Source organism: Osmerus eperlanus, chromosome 11 (genome assembly GCF_963692335.1).
Source record: "Osmerus eperlanus chromosome 11, fOsmEpe2.1, whole genome shotgun sequence".
Taxonomy (NCBI): Eukaryota; Metazoa; Chordata; class Actinopteri; order Osmeriformes; family Osmeridae; genus Osmerus; species Osmerus eperlanus.
Window position 1 is genome coordinate 6,559,436 of NC_085028.1, and position 25,631 is coordinate 6,585,066.

General features: G+C 50.0%; 1 protein-coding gene across 6 annotated transcripts in view; it reads right to left on the minus strand.

The window, feature by feature from the left end:
- The window catches only part of phldb1b (pleckstrin homology-like domain, family B, member 1b), a 57,138-nt gene that overhangs the window by 21,693 nt on the left and 9,814 nt on the right, over positions 1–25,631 (minus strand). For 5 of the 6 annotated variants that reach the window (XM_062472516.1, XM_062472515.1, XM_062472514.1 and 2 more), the window contains exons 1-6: positions 25,144–25,429; positions 23,982–24,086; positions 21,568–21,691; positions 19,395–19,567; positions 10,185–10,308; positions 4,986–6,532 (exon numbers count right to left, since the gene is read on the minus strand). In XM_062472516.1, coding sequence (XP_062328500.1) covers positions 4,986–6,532; positions 10,185–10,308; positions 19,395–19,567; positions 21,568–21,691; positions 23,982–24,086; positions 25,144–25,179 — 2,109 coding nt within the window. In that variant the 5' untranslated portion in view covers positions 25,180–25,429. Of the gene's footprint in view, positions 1–4,985; positions 6,533–10,184; positions 10,309–19,394; positions 19,568–21,567; positions 21,692–23,981; positions 24,087–25,143; positions 25,430–25,631 lie in introns of those variants that run through there. The other variant, XM_062472511.1, reaches the window with a different exon arrangement.

Genomic DNA, 25,631 nt, shown 5'->3' on the forward strand with positions numbered 1-25,631 from the left:
GCTACACCAGCTACAGTATTTCTTGTTACAGGCGATGTCATGGTTACCTGCTACACCAGCTAAAGCAGGGTGGTGGTTCCTATCAGAGCCGTTGTCACGGTTACCTTAATGAGAACTGCCACGTTGGTGAGGAATCCAGGGTTCTCCTGAGCCAGGCTCAGAAGGCAAACCAGGGCCTGCTCTCTCGTCTGTCCTGCTTGCACCGGAACCGACCCTGGAACCATCCCAGAACCACTCAGAACCTCCCTCCCCCGGTCCATAGCTCTCAACAGATCTAGTTCACTAAATATCAACTTCCCCTTAGATCTAGACTGCTTCACTACAGATCTTGACTTCCCTATGTGATCTTCTGTAAGACTATTTCACTGTCTAGGTCCAGTAGACTGAGCTGTGCCTCCTTCCCTGAGCCTGTGTGAGTTGAAAATCGCCCCCTCAGTCAGTCACCAGAGCCAGGCAGGATGGAGAGCCAATCCCCCTCAGCCCCCAGGCCTAGGGCAGGGGGCGGGGTCGTAGGGCAGGGGGCGGGGCCTGAAGGGGGCCTGACTATATTAGGTCAGGGGGAAGTGGCTGTTCACAACAACAGCTAGCTTACTAACTGACCAATAAACTGACTGACTGACTTACTGACTTACTAACTAACTAACTAACTAACTAACTAACTAACTAACTAACTAACTAACTGACTGTAAAACAATACAAATACACTTAAAAAGTCTCAGCAACATTGTCCTACTGTTTGTGTGTGAGCGAGTTGAGAAGTCCGGGTGTTATTTTACAAGTCTGGTCCTGACTGCGCTCACTGCTCCATACAGCGGTGCTAGTACGCCCTCTACTGGAGGTTAGAAGCACGACAGGAGGTTCACACCACAGCAGCTCTGATGTTTGACAGCTGCAGTCTGTAGGACTACAAACATGGCTACAGTCGGTAGGACTACAAGCACGACGGCTCAGGGCTGGTGTGTCAATGTGCTGTTTGGGAAAGCATTGCGGGAGTAAGGGAATGTCAGACAAGCCGAAAACAGACTCACAGCATATGTGTTTACACTGACACTCACACACGATCAGATTTAAAAAAATTCCCTTCAGATTGACAGGGGGGGAGGAGATAGAGAGGGAGTCTACTGTCTCATTTCTTCCATCATCCCTCTCTCTCCCTCTTCCTCAATCAAGCATGGAGAAGCTTGGAGGTTGAGGGGTATGCTAGTTGTGTGTGTGGTAACGAGGTGTGTGTGTGGTAGAGGTATATTTGGTGTGTGTGCATGGTAGACAAGTATGTTTGGTGTGTGTGTGTGTATGATAAAGGTATGATGTGTGTGGTAGAGGTATATTTGGTGTGTGTGTGGTAGAGGATTTGGTGTTGTTATGGAAAAATTCTAGCGGCACTGTGTAGATTTGAATAGTCAAGAGATGGCGGTTACAATAAATTTATTTTGCTTGTACAAATCAAGATTTAACAAAGTACTTTGTGATCAGTCATAACGAAGGAGGTGCTAGCCACAGGTCGTTTGCCAGAGTGATACAGAACAACCCTAAAACCCTGCCTTATATAAACTTTAGATCAAATGATTCCTCTGAACTCTGTTGATTGGTCAGCACTGCTCAGTGACAGTTTGACTTCATATCAAGTTCCCACAGTTCTTTAATGTGGCCTCTCTCCCCAAACCAGTAGATAGTAAAACCACAGCAGTTCACCAGTCAAATGGTCAACTGTCCTTTGTGTGGGCAACTTCAAACAAGTATTTGATTAACCCCACCCAATGCAACAGGAAGGGTCAGAGCAGCTTGATCAGTTAACAATACAATTGAATCCACATTGTCTCCAGACCAGCTGTCTCTTCCCCCCAGGTGTCATAAACTGCAAATGGCATCTCTACCAAATGGAGTTGACTCTTCTTAATCAACTTTAGACTTCCGTTAAAACACATTCCTCATATATGAAACACACACATTATAACTGTATTGCCAAATTTCCACGACAGTGTGCTAATGACCACAAAGATGCCAGTCATGCAGCACAGGCACACACTGCCCATCTGTCTCTCTTCTTGTGTTTCTCCTTCAGTCCTCCCTCCCTCTCTCTTCCTCTCCATCTGCCTCCTTCAGTCCTCTCTCCCTCTCTCTTCTTCTCCATCTCCCTCCTTCAGTCCTCTCTCCCTCTCTCTTCCTCTCCATCTCCCTCCTTCAGTCCTCTCTCCCTCTCTCCTTCTCCATCTCCCTCCTTCAGTCCTCTCTCCCTCTCTCTTCTTCTCCATCTCCCTCCTTCAGTCCTCTCTCCCTCTCTCTTCTTCTCCATCTCCCTCCTTCAGTCCTCTCTCCCTCTCTCTTCCTCTCCATCCTTCTGTTCCTCTCTTTCTACAGACCTTTTTTTTGCCTCAACATGCAGAGTCATTCTCCTGTCGCTACACATTCCTCACAGATTCTGTCTGTGAGGAGAAAGAGAAAGAGAGAGAAACAGTAAAAGCCTCCACTGCTACTGTCACATTGCTTAGTGTGCACATTCTCAGCGTGTCAGGCTGAATGATGGTGGTTCTGCTAAGTCTTTCCACCCATCTGTGGTCATGACTTTAGCCAAACACGCCGGCCTAATGGAAACGGGTGACGTCGCTGCGAGACTCCTCTGGAACAACAACAGTGAGGTAATCTTCATTGGACGAACCGCCGAGATGATGTCATCTCTAATGGACTGCCTGGAACTTCTCCAGCGGTGTGTTTGGCAGCGCAGGTGGGGGAGGCATCGTGCCAGTGAGGAGCGTCTACCCTGCCAAGGCTGTATCTCCTAACCAGCCTGTCGCCGTGCCAACCGCGGACCCAGCAGACTGGACAGCCTGGTCACCATGGGAACCCACTATGCCTTTTAATTGCCAGGAGAGGGACCATGAGGCTTTGCAGAAGGTCTGTCTGGAGAGGACCTTATCTCCTCACACTTGGTTGAAGAGAAGTAGGAGTGTGAAGGAAATGTTTCTGTACAGTTTTTGGTGTTTACTAAATGGTGGGTTGTCTGGGCTACCACCCTGCCAGGGTTGGTCTGCACTTCTAACCCAGCATTCCCCGGCCTCAGACATGCAAACAGTCATGTCAGAGCCAGTCCTGCATGTTCAGCCACTCTTCAGGCAGAAAAAGGCCTGACGTCATGTCACGTTCTACACACCAGAGGTGGGTCACGTGACAGGCGGGCTGTCGCCATGGACGCTGCCGTGACAAAGATAGCCGTGATTGGCCAGTGGCTGTCACAGATGCTTGGGCGGGATTAAAACGCAGATAGCTGTGGATATCCCCCCCCTCCTGGTAATCACCATGGGATCATCCATCGCTCATGCTGGACTAAGCAGAGGATGCACCTGGGCTCACAACCAAGAACACGGTCACATCCAGACTCCTATCTGTCTCTCCCCTACCTGTCTCTCTCTCTGTGTCTCTCTGTGTCTCTCACTCACTGTGTATGTCTCTCTCTCTCTGTCCCTCTCTCTCCAACTATGTCTCCCTCGCTCCCTGTTGCTCTAAACTGCAGGTTATTTTCCAGTGGAGTCATAAGTGGCTTCTAAGTAAACAAGCATAAACAAGTCGCAGTGATTCTATAAAAAGATCCTTTCAACGAGTGAGCCTGAATGAACCACGCCATTCAGTCAGAACTCATCACCCCCAGACCCCCTCTTCTTTTTCACCATTCACAGGCCTGCTGTAGATCTTGACACGTTATTGGAGGGGCTGATAGACCTGCATGGAGATCTGGGCTGGGCCAGGCGTAGGTAGGTAGGTAGGCTGGGTGTTGGAGCAGATCTGGGCTGGGCCAGGCCTGGGTAGGTAGGCTGGGTGTTGGAGCAGATCTGGGCTGGGCCAGGCCTAGGTAGGTAGGCTGGGTGTTGGAGCAGATCTGGGCTGGGCCAGGCCTAGGTAGGTAGGCTGGGTTAGCAGGTCAGGCCTCTGTATGGACCTCCGCTGTTTACCTTGGCTGCTGTGTCAACATCACCTGCTATGTCAAACTACACCAGGAACAAAGGTCGCTCTGTCACCCCTGGTCTCCCCTCTGGTCTCCCACCTGGTTGCCTTCCTAGTCCTCCCCCCTGGTCTCTCTCTCCTGGTATCACCCATGTCTGCTATTCTGTCCCTGGCTGAGACAGGGGGTGTGTATGAGAGCATTCTGGCACAAACCTGGTTCTGTCCTCCCACTGAGAGAATCAGAGCATGGCAGAGAACAGCACACACACACACACACACACACAGAGACACATACACACCAACAGAACTGCTTTAACATTAAACAACTGCCACTGTTTAGTGCTGAACTGGAAAGACTGACAAGAATCTACAAAATGTAGACACACAAACTGACACACACACACATCTATAAAAGCTTTGTCTCAGAGCTTCATTCAACCCCCAGACAGATCCAACATGTCTGCCGGTGCCCCTCCCCCCAGTCCCAGGCACAACAAACAATAGGGTTGCCATGGAGACCACCGGTGAGAGCATGTCGCCAGACGGTGTGTCAGACAGACTGAGGGGTTACTGCCCACCCTTCTCCTTCCTCCTCCTCACAAATACTGGGAGTTTCACTCTCCCTTCTACTGTACATAAACACACTATTATATCAGGTCATAGACCAGTGGGTTAAACACCTCCTCCAGCACAGACCTGCTGTACTGCACACGTGAACACTGCCGTTTGGGCTGACAACCCCAGGACCAGCCGTGCAGAAGACCATGAAGCCAACACACATTTCAGCCCCAGCTACTGAGCTGAAGAGTGTTTAATATATGTCACATATCATATAAGTGTATTTGTGTAATATATTTGATTTGCTTTTAATTTGTCTTTTATTTTCAGTCAACTAAGCACCAACTTCCTTGTGTTGAGATGAACCAGTGAACTAGCCTCCACCAGAACTAATCAACTTCCTTTAATCCAGGAATTCATAAAAGCAGCCCCCCGCCCACTCCTCCCCTCCCGTCTCCATAGAGACGCGTGCCCGTGGCGACCCCGCTCACCAGCCTCTCCATCTCCTGCTCTCGCAGCCTCTCGTCCCTCTGACGCCGGTGGTACTCCAGCAGCTCGTCCTCGTTGTCGCTGATCTCCGAGATGCTGTTCTTCCTCTCCCGCATGCCCGCGTGCATCCCCCGCAGCTCCCTGGCGCCCGCCGACATCTTCCGGTGCCCCCGCGGGCTGGACAGGGGGGAGGAACCAGGCAGGGACCCCAGGCTGTAGGCGGGGGAGAGGGCGTTCCCAAAGCTGGCCTTCCTCCCCGTTCCTCCGCCACCGCCTCCGCCCTCCAGAATCAGACCTGATGTGGGAGAGGGGGAGCGGGCTCGTACACCTCCCCTGCCAAACTGCTCCTCCGGAGGAGAGGAAGCCTTGCGGCGAAGCCTGGGGCTCTCTGGCACCAGCCTGCCCAGCCCAGAGGGGCTGTCTGGGGTCCGGAGGGTTGGGATGGTCCCTGGGAGAGCCCCGGGAAGCACGGGCACCCCCATCCCCCTGCGGGTCATGGAGGGGCTGAGGGGAGGCAGCTCTCTCATGCTGTTGCCCCCCCCTGAACTGAGCTCCAGGTTCCTGCGGACCAGCCGGGGGCTCTCGGGGGGGTTGAGGGAGCGTGGGTGCTGCTGAAGGGGAGGGGCTCCTTGGATGATGTGGACGATGGGGTCCAGGGGGGGCTGGAAGGGCCGGGGGGGCTGGGCGAACTGGCGGGAGGGGCTGGCGGAGAGGGACCGCTCAGCCAGGCTGGCCTGCTCCCTGAAGGGGCTGGCGGGCCTTTCCTGGAGGACGGTGCCCGACCTGGACCTGGGGCTGGAGGGGGAGGCAGAGGGGGAATGGGGGAACTTGGGAGTGAGTCGGGGGCTGCTGGGTACGCTGCTCCTGCTGTGAGACCCAGCCTCAGACAGGGAGGAGGTGGAGGCCAGCAGGTGGGTCTGTCTGGGGCTCTCTGACCCGTCATGGCCAAGACTCCTGCGGCCTGGCTTAGGGCTTGGCGGGGCCTCCAGCAGGGCCTTCCTTTGAAGCCTGGGACTTTCCTGAACCTTCTGGCCCCCGCTGCTGCCACTGTAGCTGGACAGAGTGGTCCGTGGCTGGGGGATGGGGGGCTGGGTGGAGTAGTTGTAGCTGGAGGAGCGGACAGGGATGGGGGGCAGAGAAGGATCCAGGGGGGCCCCCCCAGGGGAGGGGGTGTAACTGCCACTACTGGCTGCCGAGGGGGAGGAGAGGGGGGAGAAGGGAGGGGAGGTGTTCTCATAACTAGAGCCTACAGACATGGCTCCTGGGCTGGTTGGGGGAGACAGAAGGTACCTGCCCCCTCCGTTAACCATGGGGGAGAGAGGGGAGAGGGGGGAGTGGGGGATGGGATGGCCACCAGGGGGCTTCTTGGAGTCGGAGGAAGATGGCTGAGGGTCGTCCATGATTAGAGAGTCCATAATATCCTGGAGGTCCTTCTCAATGGAGCTGACAATGGCGCTGTGCTCTGTCCGGACTCCAGGGGCGGGCTGGGGCTGGGGCTGAGACTGGGCCAGGCCAGGCTGGTGGTTCCCATTGGCCAGGCTCTCAGAGTCTGGAGGAAGGAACAGAAGCTACTGTCAGTGAGGACCGTAGTGGACGTTAAACAGCTCTACTTGACACTGGGGTCAGATATGCAGATAGGAATCTAAGCCAATAGATAAGATAGAATAGAATCAAATGGGACAGAAAACAGAGTTGAAAAGACCCTAGTAGATTAAAGTAAAATAGAATATTGTACAAAGAACAGAATGAAATCCAACACAGTAATGTACAATAGAATGGAGTATTATAGAATAGAATAGGGTTAGAACAGAGTAGAGTCAACTAAAGTTGAGTAGACCCGAATAAAACAGAATAAGAGTATTGTTGAAAAGAGTAGGGTATTGTAGAATAGAATGAATTGGATGATCATAGAGTAGAGTAGAATAGAACAGGGTTAAGTGAACGTGACTGGTGGTTGGCCCGTCAGCTCTCCATTAAAGCAGCAGGTGTATGGATGAATGGCTGACCCAGAGCAGCCTCTGCTCGCTAATTAGGCTGAAGAGGCTAATTAGCTTTCTCTCTGAGCCCCACTCCAGCTCAGCCCTACCTGAGAGCATGGGGACATCTAAACCTGCTCCGCCTCCAACACAATCACTCCACTATCTCTCACGCGGAAATGAAGAGGAGGAGGATGGGTAGGAGGGAGCGAAAATGGGGCGGAAGGTAGGAGGAATGAGGGAGTAGGTGGAGGGGAGACGCAATGGTAAGAGGGGGGTGGGGTGGGAGGAAGAGAGGAGAGAAGGGAGCTAGTGAAGGGGGGAGTAGAAAAGGAGGAGTGAGGAAGGCCGGGAGGAGGGAGGAAGCAAGCGAGAGAGAGAGAGAGAGAGAGAGAGAGAGAGAGAGAGAGAGAGAGAGAGAGAGAGAGAGAGAGAGAGAGAGAGAGAGAGAGAGAGATCGAGGGAGGAAGCGTGCTGTGGAGTGAGATAGGAGATCAGGGAGAATGTGCCAGTCTAACCCAATTACAGGGGTCTGAGAGCAGCTCAGCAACCATGTAGACTGGTAATCTAATCTCAATCTGAGGATTGGAGCGCTCAGTTATGTCAACATGCTGGACTAGACAGAGGGACAGGAGAGCACAGCGCGTCCAGGTTTCTACAATGACAGGATTCCCCGAGATGTTTAATCAATAGGGAGAGCAAACATTCAGATTAAATACACTTCATAGTGGTGAAAAGTAAATGTGATCCTGACACACTTTCACCTACATGTCTGCCAGCTATTAGAGTGCAACACTATTGACACACTGCCCTCTGTCACAATGTGAGGATGAAATCTCAGAGACATACGTTTATGGTAGCCTACATGCCACAACCCAAGCGCAGGTTACAATCTATTCATGAAGATGACCTCACACGTGTCCCAATTACAAACTGCACGACATGTCGAGGGTTCAGTAATAATGCATGAGGTCGGGTTGTTGTAGTGAACTGATGCGGAGTCGGCTAAGATGTATCTGCCTTATTCTTTAGACTCAAACACGCCGGCTGCCTCCCCTCTCACAAACCTCACACCAACATGACGTTCGGAATGACAGTAGCCTATGACCATTCAGTGGGCTAGTCAGACCACATTTTGGTGGAAATAAGACTATAATTGTACAACATTTCGATCATTTCGGTGTACAATTATACCTGTTACATACTTATTACGCCGGGCAACATGGCAGTGAGATCAGATGTGGCCAGAATTGAGCTATTCCAACGTCTAGAAATCCGACATTCACCGCCCGGTTTTGGTAGAAACGTCAAAACGAAGGGACATGAGGACGGTTGAGAGACTCGGCAACAATCGGTAACACTGTCGCCATATGGATTGACTCGCGTTTCACGAAGATTTGAATAATACAGCATAGGCTACTTACATGAAAGGATTATCTTACCACTAAATCAATTTCAGTGGCTTATACACCTGCTGTATGATAAACCGAAACTCCAACATTCCAGCCTCAACAAGCAGCGTTGCACCGAAGCCTGCCGAGCCCGGCTCTCGTCACCCGTGGAGGTTGAGAACGGCTGCCGACGTGCTGTTCCAGCCTAGTTTGATTTGCCAGGCGCCGCTACTGTCTCCGGATCGCTCCCCCTCCCTGTCCACGGTGCTGATGTGACGGACTGCGAGATTTACGGGGGCGGGAAGTAGGGTCTGGTTCGCCTCTTAAAGAGCCACGACGTGTTTAGTGTCTAGTTACAGCCTCTTCTTATAACAGTTTAGTATTTTTTATTAGTATGTGAATTCGTATTCGCTATAATACCGCATGTACTATTATTACCATTCATGTATTGTGTAGTAACTCGTAGTTCAGTCAGTTAATTTAAGGTCCTAATAGTTTGGCAACAATATAATACATTTCAATCCTATGAGGTGGGACGACTGTTGAATGTGCACCCGACCTTTAAAAACAGGGGACCACTATCCGTATGGTGTCATTAGGCCTATGGTGTGGACAAATAATCCAGTCTAAGAGTTCCAGATTAGTCCAGTGTGAATGGTGTAGCCTAGTCCTGTCCGATCCATCAAGACCCTCCCAGATAAAGAGTGTTACCCTGTTCACCTCAGACCCAGTCGGGTGGGAAGGAGGAGGGAGAGCAGAGGAAGTGGGAGCAGCAGCAGGACAGTAGACTGGGGGGTAGAGTTAAACATAGACACTGTAAAAGATACCACAGTAGTTAAAATAACCTGCGCCCAGCCAACAAAGCTGTCTGGCAATGAAGAGAGAAGAGGGAGGATGAGAGAAGTGGAAAGGAGAGAAAAGGAGAATATAGGAGAGGAATGGAAAATACTGAAGTTAAGCAGAGGAGAGCCTTATATTATCCTGTGGAAAGAACTAATATTCTCCATCAAGCCCTGTGACACATGACGCGATGATGCAGCTCAATTATCATTATTATCGTTAACCCGTCGCTATTAATCTGGTAAAAATACACTGTAATACATGCACTTCTCTAGGAGTTTTTCAGTATCTATCAGGCTGAAATCTGTCCAACCAGATGTGAGGGGATGATAACATGTGATTTGTGATGGGCGTGGCTGAACCCAGGAATGTAGGCATGCGGAGAGGACAGGCTTCAGAACAACGGAAGGCAATCATTACCACGGCAACTATACAACAACTAGTTTGCCGGGTGCCCGCTACTATATACTTATCCTTCAGGGGCAGAAGTCAACAGGGAGGAACAGGAAATAACAAGATGCCTGCACTGAGATCTGGCCAGTATTCAGTTGTGTGGATGTGCGTTTGTGTGTGCGCCTCATCAACATCATAAACATTCACACACACACACACATATAGCCTACACATATACACACAAACACACACACACACACACACACAGCACTCAGCTGAATACTTTGCCCAGAGACCCAGTGGAATGAGAGCCTAATAAACCATGCATAGTGTGAACGCAGGCAGCAGCAGCAGGAGCTGCCGGCTAGCGGCTTCTGTCTGGGTTGTGTTGCACCCAGTCTCCTGCAGGCTTCAAGTGTGGGGGTGGGGGACCATCTCCTTCCTCCTATCTCAAACAAGACCCCTCCCCCCAGCCCCCTCTGGGAATGTGTTTTACAGTAGCATGTTTACTGTAGGAGTTACTAGTACAAACCAACCAGGCTGTGAGTGTGCAGTTGATGAGTACCTGTTGGTTGAGAGTATGATTGACAAATCTCCCTACCTGTGAGGAGCCTGTAGCCTCCTATGGAGCCCCTCCCTCCTTCAGGCATCATGCTCTTCATCCTGTACGCCTCCTCTGGGTGGTTGAAACGGAAGAAGGCCGACTGGCCGAAACACAGCATACAACCGAGAAAGGAAGGGTTAAGAAACACACAATATACCAAAGCTCAGAATAAACACACATGGTTAAAACCACGAGGAACCCAGGTGAGAGCTGTATGTGGAGTCTCACTATGAGAGAAGCTGTGTGTCTCAGGAACTCTTCTCAAACCCAAGCTTGCTGTGAGCTTTCACAGCCAGGTGATACAACTCTGTGAGTCAGCCCTGCCTTATGCTTTAACTGGACACAGGCTCACTGATAAGCGAGCCTGTGATTAAGAGCAGATAAGGCCTGGTAACACACACTCATCCTGAGGTTGAACAGTGAAGGTACTCCGCCCACAGCACAGATTAACTGATATATGTCAACAGCAGGAGCCAGAGATCCAGAGAGCTCTTTCTACGCATCATCATCATCATGGAAACTTTCCCATTGGAACAGTGGAAACAGCCCGTTGTGTACAGGGCCGGCCAGATGCACTCTCGTGCAGCACTGTTCGCGGTAAGAACATCCGATGACATCACAGGGGCACATAACAGACAGACGGACGGAGATTAGAACCCCACAAAAAGCCCACGGTCGCTGTGGTTACCACAGTTATCACAACAGGTTGCTGGGGGGAAGGAGGTTGACGTGAGTGTTCCACAGCAGCTTGGAAGGTGGGGCGGAAGGGGGGGGGGGGGGGGGCGGGGGGGAGGAGGGATGCGTCACAGCAGACTGAGGGTTGTCTGATCAATGAGAGACAAGCTAATCGTTGCTGTTCTCACGTTTCACTGGAAGTGAAACATGTTGGTAAAGACAGCCAGGGAGTTAGAAAAAGGACTGTCTGGACTTAGTGTGTGTGTGTGTGTGTGACAGCAGCTAGCTAACAAGCTGTCAGACAGGCCTGTTTACCTGCTATGCAGCAGCACTCAGCTGAGCAGCAAGGGACCAGACCCTCACGGTGAGTCAGCAAACAGCAAAGAAAGAAGCAATTTATCTCACCCTCTCTTTTCTCTGTCTTGCTTTCTCTAGTCTTTCTCTTGCTCGCTCTCTCTCCATTTCTTTCTTACGCTCTCCCTGTCTTTCTGGTCTTGCTCCCTCTCCCTCTCGCTCTCGCTCTCTACCAGGTTTACCTTTCCTCCATCTTGGCTGGCAGGTGGAAGTTTCCTCTCAGCTCCTGAAGAAAAGACAGGAGCCTATGAAGTGGTGGGAGGAGCCTATGAAGTGGTGGGAGGGGCCTATGTATATGAGGGAGGGGCCTACAGAGAGGTGGTAGGTGCCCCTTCAGGGGAAAGGAGGAGCTCCTTTTGAAGCTTCATAAATCCTTAGCCCGAAGTCATAGATTCCATACCTATGATCTTGATACAGCCCCGACCGCTGGTCCAATCAGAGAAGAGGACACATAGGGTAACGCGCTGAGACTTGAGATGTGTGTTTCCGTGTTAATTCACTGAATCAACAGTCAGAACTGAATGTCTGGGCTGCGTCTTTGGAATCAAACTCAACAGAGACCTGGCTGTTGAGACAAGCTTCCTGATATGATAGATCAAATGAGAGCCCTGTAATGTGTGTCAACACTGACAACAACAACGTCAACAACATACCGTACAGACATTGGTTGAGGCATTAGCGTTGTCAATTTTTATCAGACTGGAGGCTTTGTGTATGTTAAATCCCTCCTCAAAACCCACAGTCATGAAAACCTTCAGATAACAAGATCATACTAGCTTAACCTCTCCCCTCTGATACCCCAGTCTAGGAATGTTCTGTGAGTGACTCATATCCTAAGACTCCCATATCTTCTCTGTGTCTGGTCTCTCAGGTGCTGGGGTAGTGTGGTACTGGCCCTCATGTCTCCTCCAGGCTTCTGGGGATCTCCCATCTAATCAGCCCCCAGAGGATAGACCAGGTTAGACCAGGCCAGACACATAGAGAGACTGCTATCTTAGACTCTCATAGACAGAAAACTACTGAGGTCCTGACAAGCTAGACCAGACCACTCAGACACCTCATCTATCCATCTACACAAGTCTAATCTAGCCAAGCTCCACCACGCCTGTGGCCTTCTACTGGAAACCACTGATTCACTTCTACTGAAGCACTCCCAGAGATGTCTCTCTCTCTCCTCTCTCTCTCTCCCTCTCTCTCTCTCTCCTCTCTCATCTCTCTCCTCTCTCTCTCCTCTCTCATCTCTCTCCTCTCTCTTCTCTCTCTCTCTCTCTCTCTCTCTCTCTCTCTCTCTCTCTCTCTCTCTCTCTCTCTCTCTCTCTCTCTCTCTCTCTCTCTCTCTCTCTCTCACACACACACACACACACACACACACAGGGGTGAACGAACCCAGGGTGACATGGTTAACCTAAAGTGATCATGTTTCTCTGGAACTCTGGGTGGGCAAACTGACCCCCCTAAGACCTTTACCACATAAGCACACCTGATCTAGCTCATCAACCAACCAAGGTTCCAGAAACATACTTGAGAGGAACCATGTCGGAGAACCAGGCCTCAGATCAACTGCTTAGAACCACGTCCTAGAACCACATCCCAGAACCAAGTCTCATAACTCACAACCCCAGACTATTGTTAAGCATTACAGACCGGACCGGCAATACAGTAAAAATGGCATGTCCCATTTCAGTAATTACAATTCCTGAGAACAGGTTTCTATGGTATATAAAAGCAAGATAAATCATCAGGGCTGTGTGTGTGTGTATTCTTGTATAACAAGGTAAACTAAGAACATTTTTATTTATTATATATTTTATCGGGCCCCACAAATTTTAGGGGAGGTTAGGGAGTTCAGGGTTAGAATTACATTAAGGGTTAAGGATAACGCAATTTTGAATAGGAGTCAATTGTTGGTCCCCACCAGAATAGTAAAACAAAACTCCCTGTGTGTATGTGTGTGTGTACGTCCATGTCTGTGTGCGAGGCTATGTGTGTGGCTGTGTGAGTGTTTTCTTGTGTTTGTTGTGTATGCCCTTACGTGTGTGTGTGTCTCCGTGTGTGTGTGTGTAGATGTATGTGTGTATGTTTGTGCAGATGGGTAGTCCAGGACCCTCCCACTGAATCATACAGATTGATTCCTGTAGCACTCAGAGAGAGGGGACACGTTCTCCTCCAACGACCCAATCACAGCCCACCTCACGGTGGCCCTCATCACACAGAGTGCATTGTGGGCGTCCCTCCAGGAACCTCAATCTTTCATCTACTTAGGACTGCGTCAGTCCCCAGGCCTACCCTTCAAGAGACCGTGGAGAACATCACAAAGAGAGGAACAGGACAGAGTTAACACAATAGGTTCCTGTAGATTTTAATCAGTACAAAACATACATATTTTAACAGCAGCTTTCTGAGCAAGCTTGTCTGTGATGGATATAGTAGGGTGTTGTACTGCAAGGGCACCCTGACACAGTGACCACCAGCCTAGGTGACGCCACACAATCACCTGAAAGCCCCAACTGAGGTAATCAGTGCTGGTCTCCAGCCAGGACAGACCTGTAGCTAAACCCTGACTTTATTACCACGCTCAGCCTCAGCCAATCCCATTTATTACCATGATCAGCCTCAGCCAATTACGCGAGAAATAAATATACAAGCGTTCCCAGCCAACGGGCACTGGGAAAGGAGAGATGCTGGGGGGGACAGAGGAGGAGGGAGGGGGGCTGAAGGTTAGGAGGGGGGGGGGGGGGCTGAAGATTTGAGGCCAAGAAGCTGAGTATTGGAGGCCAAGAGGTTAAGGATAGGAGGCAGAGAGCCTAGGAGGATGAGAGGCTGAGGATTGGAGGTCGAGAGGCTGGGAGGGAGAGGAAATACTTGGAATCCTCATGCCGCACAGGAGAACACAGACATCAGCTGACCCTGCTGGCTTCAACAAAACCTGCCTTTCTGCTCTCTAAACCATCTGTTTTCTATCCCAGCCTCTATTTGTGGGAAACAACAAGCTTATCCTACAGTAAAAACCTCACTACATTGGTTGAATAAAGAGGTACATTACTCCAAACTGTCACAATGAATCCATCCCAACACTTCTCTGCCGAAGAAAACACACACTAAAACTCTCACTATCAGCCCTCAGTCAATCCATTCATTAACTGCTAGTTAACCATTAGCTAACTACCATGCGTGCTCCCAGGGTCCGGCCGTTCCAGAGTCCTGACTCTCTCCGTGAGGAGACACAAAAGGCTGATGGTAAGAGCAGCCAGTCGTACGTCAGCGGGCTGATGAGGGCCACCGGACAAAGGGATGCCCGGATCACCGCGGGCCAGTTTCCATGGCGTGGCGGTGTTTTACGACCGAGGGAAAGGCCAGAGAGGGGAGTCTCAATCACTGCTGCCTGGGCCAGGGACGAGCCCGGCCAGACTTGCATACCAGAAGGAGATAGGGGGTTCACAGGCACGCAGGAGGGCGGTTCAGTACACAACCTAGCAACCCCCTGTGGTCTATTTCCGCCAGAAAGTCCAAGCTGAGGGCATCAGGAATCGTCAGCATGCTGGAGGGTGATGTCATCCTCCTCTCCATGACCAATATACAAGCTGTTCCAATCTCTGAACACACACACCTCCCTCCCCTCGCCAGATGTACTGTCTTGCCCTGGTCATCTGTCTTAAGTGAGCAGCAGTGAAGTCAGATGTCCATTTTGTAGGTGGTTGGCTAGAGGCAACAGATGTTTCCCCTCTCCTCCTCCATTGCTCCTCTCCTCTTCCTCTCCTCTGTTCCTATTGTCAAAACGACTACAAGCAGACCCTCCTGCTGGGGGTACAGCCCAGCAGCAGATGGCCATGTGGGTTATGTTTATCAATGCAATCTCTGACCTCACAAGATGAATGAGCCTGCACAATACGGACCCCCTCACCCCACCCTAAAGAGACTGCTTCTGCATAACCCTCCTCTGTTAAGTCTGACCTATTGAACTGACCCCAGAGTATGCTGTGGTATGGTGTGCTACACACACACAAATGCCAGCACACTCCAACCTACACATACACACACACACATATGGTCGATACCACGTGTCCTGGCTGACCGACCCAATGGGGGGGGGGGTCCCCCCAATCAGGGGCGTAGTCACGTGGTGGCCAGGGGGGGCCACGGCCACCATTGGTCAGAGAATGGCCACCCTGCCAGCCCCCCCCCAACTTCACAAAAAAAATAATAATAATTTAAACCCTCCTGAACAGAAACGGTATAAAGCTGAAATAAATGCATTAGTATTTTTAAGCCCCATATTCGCAACATGTTGGGCCACGCCGCCATCAACAGCGCAAGACACAAACCAACGTACCTGCATTCTGACAGCGCTTCAATGGAGACTAGCAGCTAACCACTTAGAAAACTGCTGTTTTGAGTGATGCAGTGTGTGAGTTTTAAAATAGCAGTTTTTGACAATCAAGTGCCACCCCAAATAAAAGACTGGCCAGAGCTGCCCCCCCCCCCCCAGAAATAATGTCCTGGCTACGCCCCTGCCCCCAATGTATTTTCATATTTTGGTCTGACTGTTGACTCACTTTTTAAATCACAGTATGTGATCGGGGAAAGATTTGCCACCACACACACACACACACTCAAACACATGCACACCTTTCAAGTCAAACCTACACCCCTGACAGAGTGAGGACAGAGCAGGGCGTGGGTAGATAGCCTGTATGAGTGGGGGACAAGGCTATATCCAGTCTCAGACATGGTTACCAGCTATGCTTAGGTCACACTGATCACCAGGAATAGCTGTGAAACAGAAGCTAGAGAGAAAGAGGACTAGAGAGGGAGAGACCGAGGGGCTATCTCTGCTCTGTCATCACGAGGTCTTTGCCAGGGCATTCTAGACCAGTGTAAATGTTATAAACAGACCTCACGTGAAGAAGGAGGAAGTTGGGATGGATTAGCTGTCGCATGTGCAGAAAGACACCGCAGAACAAGTATCCTCTAGTTTAGTTCAGGGGCGGAACGTAAGCCGTCTTCAAGTGGTTGAGAGATGTGGTTGTGCCTGTCTGAACCCGTGTTTAAGCTGAGCCATGTCTTTAAAGGCATTGGTACTGTATTTTGGTGCATGTTGTAGAGCAACCTTTTAGGTTGTGCACCTTGAATCAAACTTTCAGGTGTGGATGTGTACAGCATCTGATCAAATTTGATATAATTAAATAGGCCTACGTTTCATTCAGCTTCTTTATGATGAATAAGACTATGCTGCTAAGGCTGTGTCTACACGCACAGTGTATTCATAGAAAAAAGATACGCGGGGATTTAGAAACCGTCTTTCAACCTCTCAAACGCGCTTATTATTATTTCATGATAAAAAAAAAAACACTTACTTTAAATCTGATGAATGAATCTCCACTCTCTCTCCGCTGGTATCATCGCAACCGCTCCTTTAAAACAAGCCACGTGTTTTTCCTATACGGCAAATTATTGTTGCAAGAACAAGAGGGTGGTGATGCTGGTCTTCACTGACGCGATCCCTTTTGTTATGATAATATTACCCTGGTTTTCGTCACGTTATGAGTTCTGAAAGGAGTTGTCCGCTAGCTTGCAAAGAACAACGCAGCCGCAACGTTTTAGTTGATCCAAGATTCCGTGAAAAAGCCCCCACCGCATAATCAGTGCTGTATTAGTTTTACAGTTCAACGTAGTCTTTTGTGTCCATTGTGTTCTGCCGCGCGGCTCATTGTCCTTGTCCTTCTTTCTCTACGGAAGCTTCACTAAACTCCACAACACGTATGCCTGTTTGCTGCGGCTCGTGGCAGCGGGGAAGGTAGTTGAACAGCTGTCTCTGACACCGGCTCAAACTAATTTCTCACCCCGGAGAGTAAGAGAGAAAGGGGGTTGAGCCGGCAGGAGGGAGTGAAGGGGGAGGGGGGTGGGGTGCAGGAGCCTTGAGTCAGTGCTTTCACAGGGAGCCGAGTAGCTGTCTCTCCCTAAAGACGGTCATGTTCTCCACTAATTTCCTTATTGTGCAACACTGACTGACTAAACCAGCCTTCACCTGGGGACATGGAGTCATGCTCTGCTTCTGATGATTCAGACACATTCACCTCAGGGTTCGAATTACGGGGGGGGTTTGGGGGGGGGTTGACCCCCTTAATTAAGACTTGGACCCCCCCAAAAGAGGTAATACAACAGGTTGGGGGGGGGGGGGGGGTCGATACATTTATATATCGTTCTTACCTGTAATCGTAACCCCCCCGATTGTCATTGTATAATTCGCACTCTGATTCACCCCCTCCCCTCTGTACCATACAGCTTTCCATGTCCCTGTCAAATCTGCTGGGCCAACGTACACAGAGAGAAAGGATGCAATAATCAAAGCACATTTATATGTACAGACCGTTTTTACAGCTTTTTTTTTCTGAGGATGCAGCCGTTTCTATTCTTAGTCAAAAGTGGCGGGGACACATTTGTCGATTTCAAGTGTGAAAAACCCCCAATGCCCCTGTCTTCAACCAACCTCGACCCCCCCTGTCTACAACCAACCTCGACCCCCAGAGAAGACAAAGACAAACTCCCCAAAAACTGTCAAAGAGAAAAATGGAAGAAACCTCAGGAGGACCCACTGAGTGAGAGATCCCGTCCTCCTTATCACCGAATACCAACATCTTCCCCCATCACTGACACACCCTGTCCTCCCAGACTGGACCACAGCTCTCCCTGTTACCCTGATGAAGATCCCCCTCTTCTTCCTCACGGCCGTTACTCTGGCTTTAAAGAGGGGTATGGAGAGACCTGTCCCGGGGTAAGAGAGGGGGGTATTTATAGCAGTTTGCATGCTCAGGTTTCTCAGTACAGAATGCAGGTTTGGAGGCCAGCAGCAGACAGACAGGCAGACATATAAACAGATAGGTAGACACATACACAGACAGATGGACAGGCAGGCAGTTAAACAGATAGGTAGACACATACACAGACAGATGGACAGGAAGGCAGGCAGTTAAACAGATAGGTAGACACATACACAGACAGATGGACAGGCAGGCAGGTGTACAGACTAACAGATAAAAAGATGAACAGATATATTGACAGATGGAGAGGCAGGCAAATAAATGTACAGAAAGATATACACTGACAGACATACACATGACAGATGGACAGGCAGACAGATAAACAGACAGACAGACATACAGTTTAGAAAGACAAAGACAAAAGAACAGACAGACAGGAATGTAGATAGAGGGCTGACAGAGACCAGAACCCCCAACTTCAGGGTAATTCCAGGATTCCAGGGATGAGCTGAGCAGCAGCAGCTTCCTGTGAGAGCTATGACTAATCATGACTAGTGTCACGCTCTAATCACACACACACACACACATACATCACACGCTCAAGTCACACACCAGCAGCTCTCACACAAGACCATGCTCACATCTGCAACACTTGCATAACACACACACACACTGTCAACTTTTCTTAGCAAGGTAGTTCTCAGGGCCAGGGTTCAGGCTGGTTGTTATCTTCAACACAAACAAACGCTATCTGCTATCCAACTCTTCTGACTCAATTAGAGATTCATTCATTTGTTTGTTTGTACATCCATTCATTTACATTCATATATTCATCCATCCATTCTTTCAACTATTCATTCATCTATTAATTAATTCAGTCACAAACAGTGAACCAGCCTGGAGCTAGAAGGCTTTAAAGGGATCATCAATAAGTCACAGACTCTGTTGTGTGTGTGTGTGTTTGTATTTGTGTGCATGCGTGTGTGTGTGTGCCTGTGTGGGTCGAGTTAAGCTGACTGTGGAGGTAACACATTAACAGTTAATTAGACCAGCACCCCCTCCAGGAACAGATAGCTGAGCCAGGTCTAGGTGGGGTAAGAAGCTCCAGGCTCTGGGTAGATATCACACACCCTTCCTTCCTGGGGCTCCCTCCCCCATCTCTCTGGGGGCTGGAGAAGCTGCTTAGACAGCCACTAACAGCTATTGATCTCCCACTGATACACTCATGGTCACGACAAACAGACAAGGCTGGTTGTTGTTCTTTGTGACCCGGTGAAACATTAGCCTCCGAGTTTGTGAGCCACGACCAATCAAAACAGTCTAACTTGGGAATGAGTCACTAAGAATTTGGAAAGGAGAGGCGAGGAGGGGAGGGGAGGGAGGGAGGAGGGAGGACACAGACACAGAGACAGAGACAGAGACCTTGAGACAGGCGTGTGGGCTGGGTGACTGAGAGGCCATCGATGGCGCAGGTGTTTCCACAGGGGTGGAGGGTGATGAGCCCTCCTCGGTTCTCTATGTAGCAGTGCTGGGCTGCCAACCCTGGCCCCTGGATGCTGATGTCCATGGGGCCATGACCCAGCGTGGTTCTTCCTGGGGGGTACAAACACAAACACACCTTAATACATGAACACCAACATCTTATCTTTTACAGTTACACTGCTGCTATGACAAGATATGCATTGTATATTTGTGTGTATATACAGTAACTATTATAGGGATAGTTCAGTTAGAAAGTTAGTTGTAAAAGGTGAGGATGGATACCCCTTACCCCTCAGCCCCCAGCCCTCTGGACCCCAGTAGCCCAGCCCACAGCCCCCAGCCCAGGCCCCTTGCCCCTACCCGGGCCCCTGTGTCACAGTAACATGTTGAATCTGGCAACCAAGGTAAACCTCTCTGGGACCATACCTCAGTACCGACACACACCCACGAGCCTGCACATGCACACACACAACACACAGACACATCTGAGCACACACACATACTCTGAACATAACACAAACACTGACACATGCACATACTGTACAAGTATGCAGACACAAAAACACTACCATAGACAAAATCCCAACACACACACACACACACCACACACCGGGGACCAGTCCGCCCTCGTCGGCTCTGAGTCAGCAGACGAGGAGAGAAAACCCAACAGAATGTCACGGCAGAGTGTGATCCTCCCCCATCTACCTTGGACACAGACACACACACACACAGGACCCTGAACATGAATCTCACTGTGGGCCATCGGCAAGACGGACAGAGATGGAGACACACAGGCGGACAGATGGACAAACAAATGGGCAGACGGACAGGAGTTACACAATGACAGCACACGGTCAGAAATAGAGGTGGCAGCAGGGTCACGTCATATCACACCTTCTGATGGAGAGTACTGTGTGTGCCTGTGTCCCAGTATGTGTGCCTGTGTCCCAGTGTGTGTGCCTGTGTCCCAGTGTGTGTGCCTGGGTCCCAGTATGTGTGCCTGGGTCCCAGTATGTGTGCCTGTGTCCCAGTGTGTGTGCCTGGGTCCCAGTGTGTGTGCCTGGGTCCCAGTGTGTGTGCCTGGGTCCCAGTGTGTGTGCCTGTGTCCCAGTGTGTGTGCCTGTGTCCCAGTGTGTGTGCCTGGGTCCCAGTGTGTGTGCCTGTGTCCCAGTGTGTGTGCCTGGGTCCCAGTGTGTGTGCCTGGGTCCCAGTATGTGTGCCTGGGTCCCAGTGTGTGTGCCTGGGTCCCAGTATGTGTGCCTGGGTCCCAGTATGTGTGCCTGGGTCCCAGTGTGTGTGCCTGGGTCCCAGTATGTGTGCCTGGGTCCCAGTGTGTGTGCCTGGGTCCCAGTATGTGTGCCTGGGTCCCAGTGTGTGTGCCTGTGTCCCAGTGTGTGTGCCTGTGTCCCAGTGTGTGTGCCTGGGTCCCAGTGTGTGCGCCTGGGTCCCAGTGTGTGCGTGTGAACGTCTGTATGTGTGTGTGTGTGTTTAAGCTTGTGTGCGTGTGCCAGTGTGTGCCTGTGTGTGTGTGTGTGCTTGCGTGCAAACTTTGGTGTCCGTGCTTCATTTTGTCTGCGTTCCCCAAGGGCTGGTGTGTGGAATTTACTGAGGCAGAGCAGCAGTGCAGACAGGGCTGTCCTTGTTGAGGAGGACAGGAAGTATCCAGCACCACGTGTGAACCCATCACACACACTCACTTCACATGAGCATGTTAGATAGTGTGAACTCATCGCACACAAACACACACACGCTCATACTCTCTCTCTCTCACACACACACACATATTAGTTTGTGGGCACTCATCATGACACACACACATACACACACACATACATGCACACATACATTATGCCTCAATGCAGAAAACTGAAGGAAAGCAGAGTGAAATGGAGAACATTTGTTCACTTCACGTTAAAATAATAGTTAGCCTTAACTTCTCATCACACACATACACATCTATGCACACACCCACAGACACACACACCCACACCCACAGACACACACAGGTACCCACAGACACACACACCCACACACACACACACATGTACACACACACACCCACAGACACCCACACACACACACACTGGGAGAGGGAGGTGGAGTGTGGTCACCTTCAGGGAGGGGCAGCAAGGTGATGGCTGTGCTGAGGCGACCACTACCCAGGCTCACCAGATGGGGGCGCTCCGCCTGGAACTTCAACCCCTTCCCAGTCTCAATCAGGTCCAGAGGAGTACTCTAGAGATGGAACAGCAGACAGACAGGCAGACACACAGAAAGATGGAAGGGCAGACAGACAGAAATATTGAGTGACAGGCAGACAGACAGAGAGACAGGCAGAGAGACAGACAGACAATTAGTCCCATTATAAATGTTAGGAATTACATAGAACAGATTGCCTTTCAGGAGTGTATTTTTCATTGGGTGCATCAGTTTATAGAGTGTATTAATGTGTTCAGCATGACAGTAGAGAAGCATTGAACTCTGACCTCTCTTAGTTCAGACAATGTGTTCAGGAAGACCTCTGTCAGATCTACAACAGGGTGACTTCCCTCCTGTCCTACCACCTGTAACATTGCATCTGTGAAACAAAACTTTGTTTGTCCAACCCTGCTATTCAGGAGCAGTTAGCCAAGATTTTGCGCTGTTAACAAAATGGCAGTTAACCTGAGTTTATCAGTTTTTTTAATCTCCTCTTTAAGTTCTCTCCTCTCTAAATTATCAGGCAGGCTGAAGGAGTCCATGAATGTATTCTCTGTGTCACTACACCCAGTTATTACCCCAGCTGGCCCCGTGTGCTGTTTACATATGGCTGGTTACACAGTGAGAGAGTGTGTGTGAGCCCCCCCCCCCCCCCCCCTCCCCCCATGGAGCGAAACGCCATCACGGTCCGCCGGCACAGCGAGAGAGGAGGGTTGTCATGGTAACGGCACCCGCCAGAAAAAAAATGGAAGACAAACTGAGGGCTGCAATTAAGAGACTCTGCAGATGTTGGAGCCCACGCTGAGATGCGCTCTGTAGATCAGCTCTGTAGATGAGCATGTAGCGTCATGGAGAACCCTCCGAAGTGTCCAGAGTTTCCTCTTCTCTGGTCTAAATGGGAGTAGAGACGCCGGCTCTATTGTTGGCAGACAAGTCTCTAAGGCAGCTTCTCTGGGTGGTAGAGCATGGTGGCTTGGCCTGGGTTATCAAGTCTATACCAGAGTCTATACCAGACATATACTAGTGTGTGTGTGTGTGTGTGGGGGGGGGGGGGGGGCAGAGGGGCAGAGAGGTAGAAAGGCTGGGAGGCTGAGGGAATGAGAGGCTGGAAGGCTGGGAGGTTGATAGACTGGGAGGCTGCGAGATTGACTGTAGAGATGAGAGAATGTAGAGATAAGAGACTGTACAGATGAGAGACTGTAGAGATGAGAGACTGTAGAGATGAGAGACTGTAAAGATGAGAGACTGTAGAGATGAGAGACTGTAAAGATGAGAGACTGTAGAGATGAGAGACTGTAGAGATGAGAGACTGTAAAGATGAGAGACTGTAGAGATGAGAGACTGTAAAGATGAGAGACTGTAGAGATGAGAGACTGTAGAGATGAGAGACTGTAAAGATGAGAGACTGTAGAGATGAGAGACTGTAGAGATGAGAGACTGTAAAGATGAGAGACTGTAGAGATGAGAGACTGTAGAGATGAGAGACTTTAGAGATGAGAGACTGTAAAGATGAGAGACTGTAGAGATGAGAGACTGTAGAGATGAGAGACTGTAAAGATGAAAGACTGTAGAGATGAGAGACTGTAAAGATGAGAGACTGTAGAGATGAGAGACTGTAGAGATGAGAGACTTTAGAGATGAGAGAAGAGGGAGTTTGTGATAATCTGCAGGATAATGCTGCTCCCCTGTGGCTGTCAGGGACATGACTGCCCAATTCTATCTCTCTCTCGCCTTCTTTTTTTCTCTCTCTCCCTCTGTCCCACCATCTCTCTTTTGCTCTGTCTCTCTCTCTTTGTTTCCTGTTTCTCAATGTTGCTCTCTCCCTCTGTCTCTCCCTCTCTCTCTTTCTCGTACTCTCTCTATCCATTTCTCCAGTTCTACATTTGTAGCATTGCAGGAGATGTAAGTGTTTGTATGAATGTGTGTGTGTATGTAATTTGCTGACACTGTCTGTTTAAACACTTTTCACCACCTGCTTATGGTCATGGTTAGTTTTATCGTATGTGAGTGTCACAGGTGATGATTCAGCTGTCTCATAGACTGATGTAGTGTCTGGAAAACAGGAAAACAGGAAAACACAAGTTCTACTGCAGGGATTTACATGCAGCAGTTGGAACTTGTTGTTAACAACCCTATTGTTTTGGTTATCCAGTCTTAGGGGGCCTTGAACTGTCCTCTTATCAAACCTGGTAACTCAGCCTGGGAAAACAAAAGGAAGGACAAAAGGAACTACTTTTCACAGAAAAGTAGAAGGAAAGAAAGAAAAAGATAGAAAGAAAAGAAAGAAGGAAGGAAAGAATTGTAGCAGTGTTGTGCACCATCTCACCTGTAGGACCTGGTGGCTCTGACGAACACACTCTGGTGGAACGTTCCGGTTCAGGCTGTCCATGTCCACTGGGTTATCAATCCCTCCCTCTGACACATGGATATCCTGTTGACAACACACACACACACCTGTGAGTCTGTACTCTGGCCTGAGAACCTAGAGAACATTGGAAGCTTCTGCTGACTGGCCACATGGCAAACAAACATGTAAATGCACAGGGCTTATGGTAACACACACACACCTACACACACACATTTCACAATGACGCAGACGTAGGCAGTCCTGACTGGGACCACCACACACACACCACCACCACACTGAACACACACGTTGGAGACAGGCTTTGTAAACACACAGCCGATAATCTCCTCTCAGCTTGCGCTAAACACACCACACAAACACACAAACTCACAAACTCAAATGCATGCATGCAGACATGTGACCGCATGCACACACTCGCATGCATGCATGCAGACACACACACATACAAACACACACACTCCTGAGCCAAGGGAAACACACACACACACACTCATTATAGGGTGGATTTCCCTGGAGGTCTGACACATTCATTGCACGGCAGTCTGGCTGTCAGCCTGTCTCTATCTCTCTCCACACACACACACTCACACAGCATCCAACACATTCCTTTTCACTTATTCAGTGATTTGGTGTTTTTCCTCTCCATGTCAGCCAACAAGTTGATGCTGGTGAATAATGTTCCATGTCTATATTTGACCATGTGCGTGGACCAGATCACCGGCCGACATGTGAGAAAACACTTAACAGGCATTATGTGAGATAGGAGAAGCTTGTGGGCACATTAGGGCACAAAAACCTCGACAAAACACACAACCACAGCCGTAACTCTGAGTGTTTCCAGGGTAATTAAACATCTTCGGGGTTGGAAAATATGTTTCTGATGTTCCCTTCTTCTGAAAAACAGATTTAGGGAGCTCTCCCAAAGCTCTGCCTCATCACATTCACCCTGACCGCCTTCACATTGCAGATCCTCCTGCCTGCTGGTCCTCAGGAAACATCCACACGATCCCCAAAGAACGAAAGACACAAACACAAAAACCTATGCAAGAGTTTCAACTAGACCTACTGGACGCTGGGTCTGGAGGAACTCTGCTTTCCTGTCCCTGACAGGTGTGGTTACCTGTCTCCAGTTGTCCAGTAGGTAAAGAGCCTCCATAGTAGAGTCACTGTCAGCTTCTCCCAGACGAGCTCAGCACACAGAGAGCAGCACTCACAGCAGCACTCACTCTCTCCACTAGCTGAGCTGACCAGCCAGTTTCTCTTTCCTCACTCTTCTGTTCTTCCCCCTCTTTCTCTCTCTCCTTCCTTTCCTTTCTCCTCTCCCGCCTGTTCCGTCTGCTGCTAAGACGATGTCTCTCGACCTGCTGTCCTCTCTCACTGGCCTCTTCTCTCTTTTGTCCTTTCTTCTCTCTCCGTGCTGTAGTCCCCCCCCCCCCCCCCCCCCCCCCCCCGGTCGACGGTCTCTCTCCCTGCTCCCGTTTGAGCGGCGGAGCCTGTCTGAGCATGTCCAGGTGAACCAAGATACACATACCAGCCTGATGGGCGGCCGCAGGAGCCGACAGCAGACACACACACAGATGGAGATTCTCCTAACAACAGGCCTTGTTG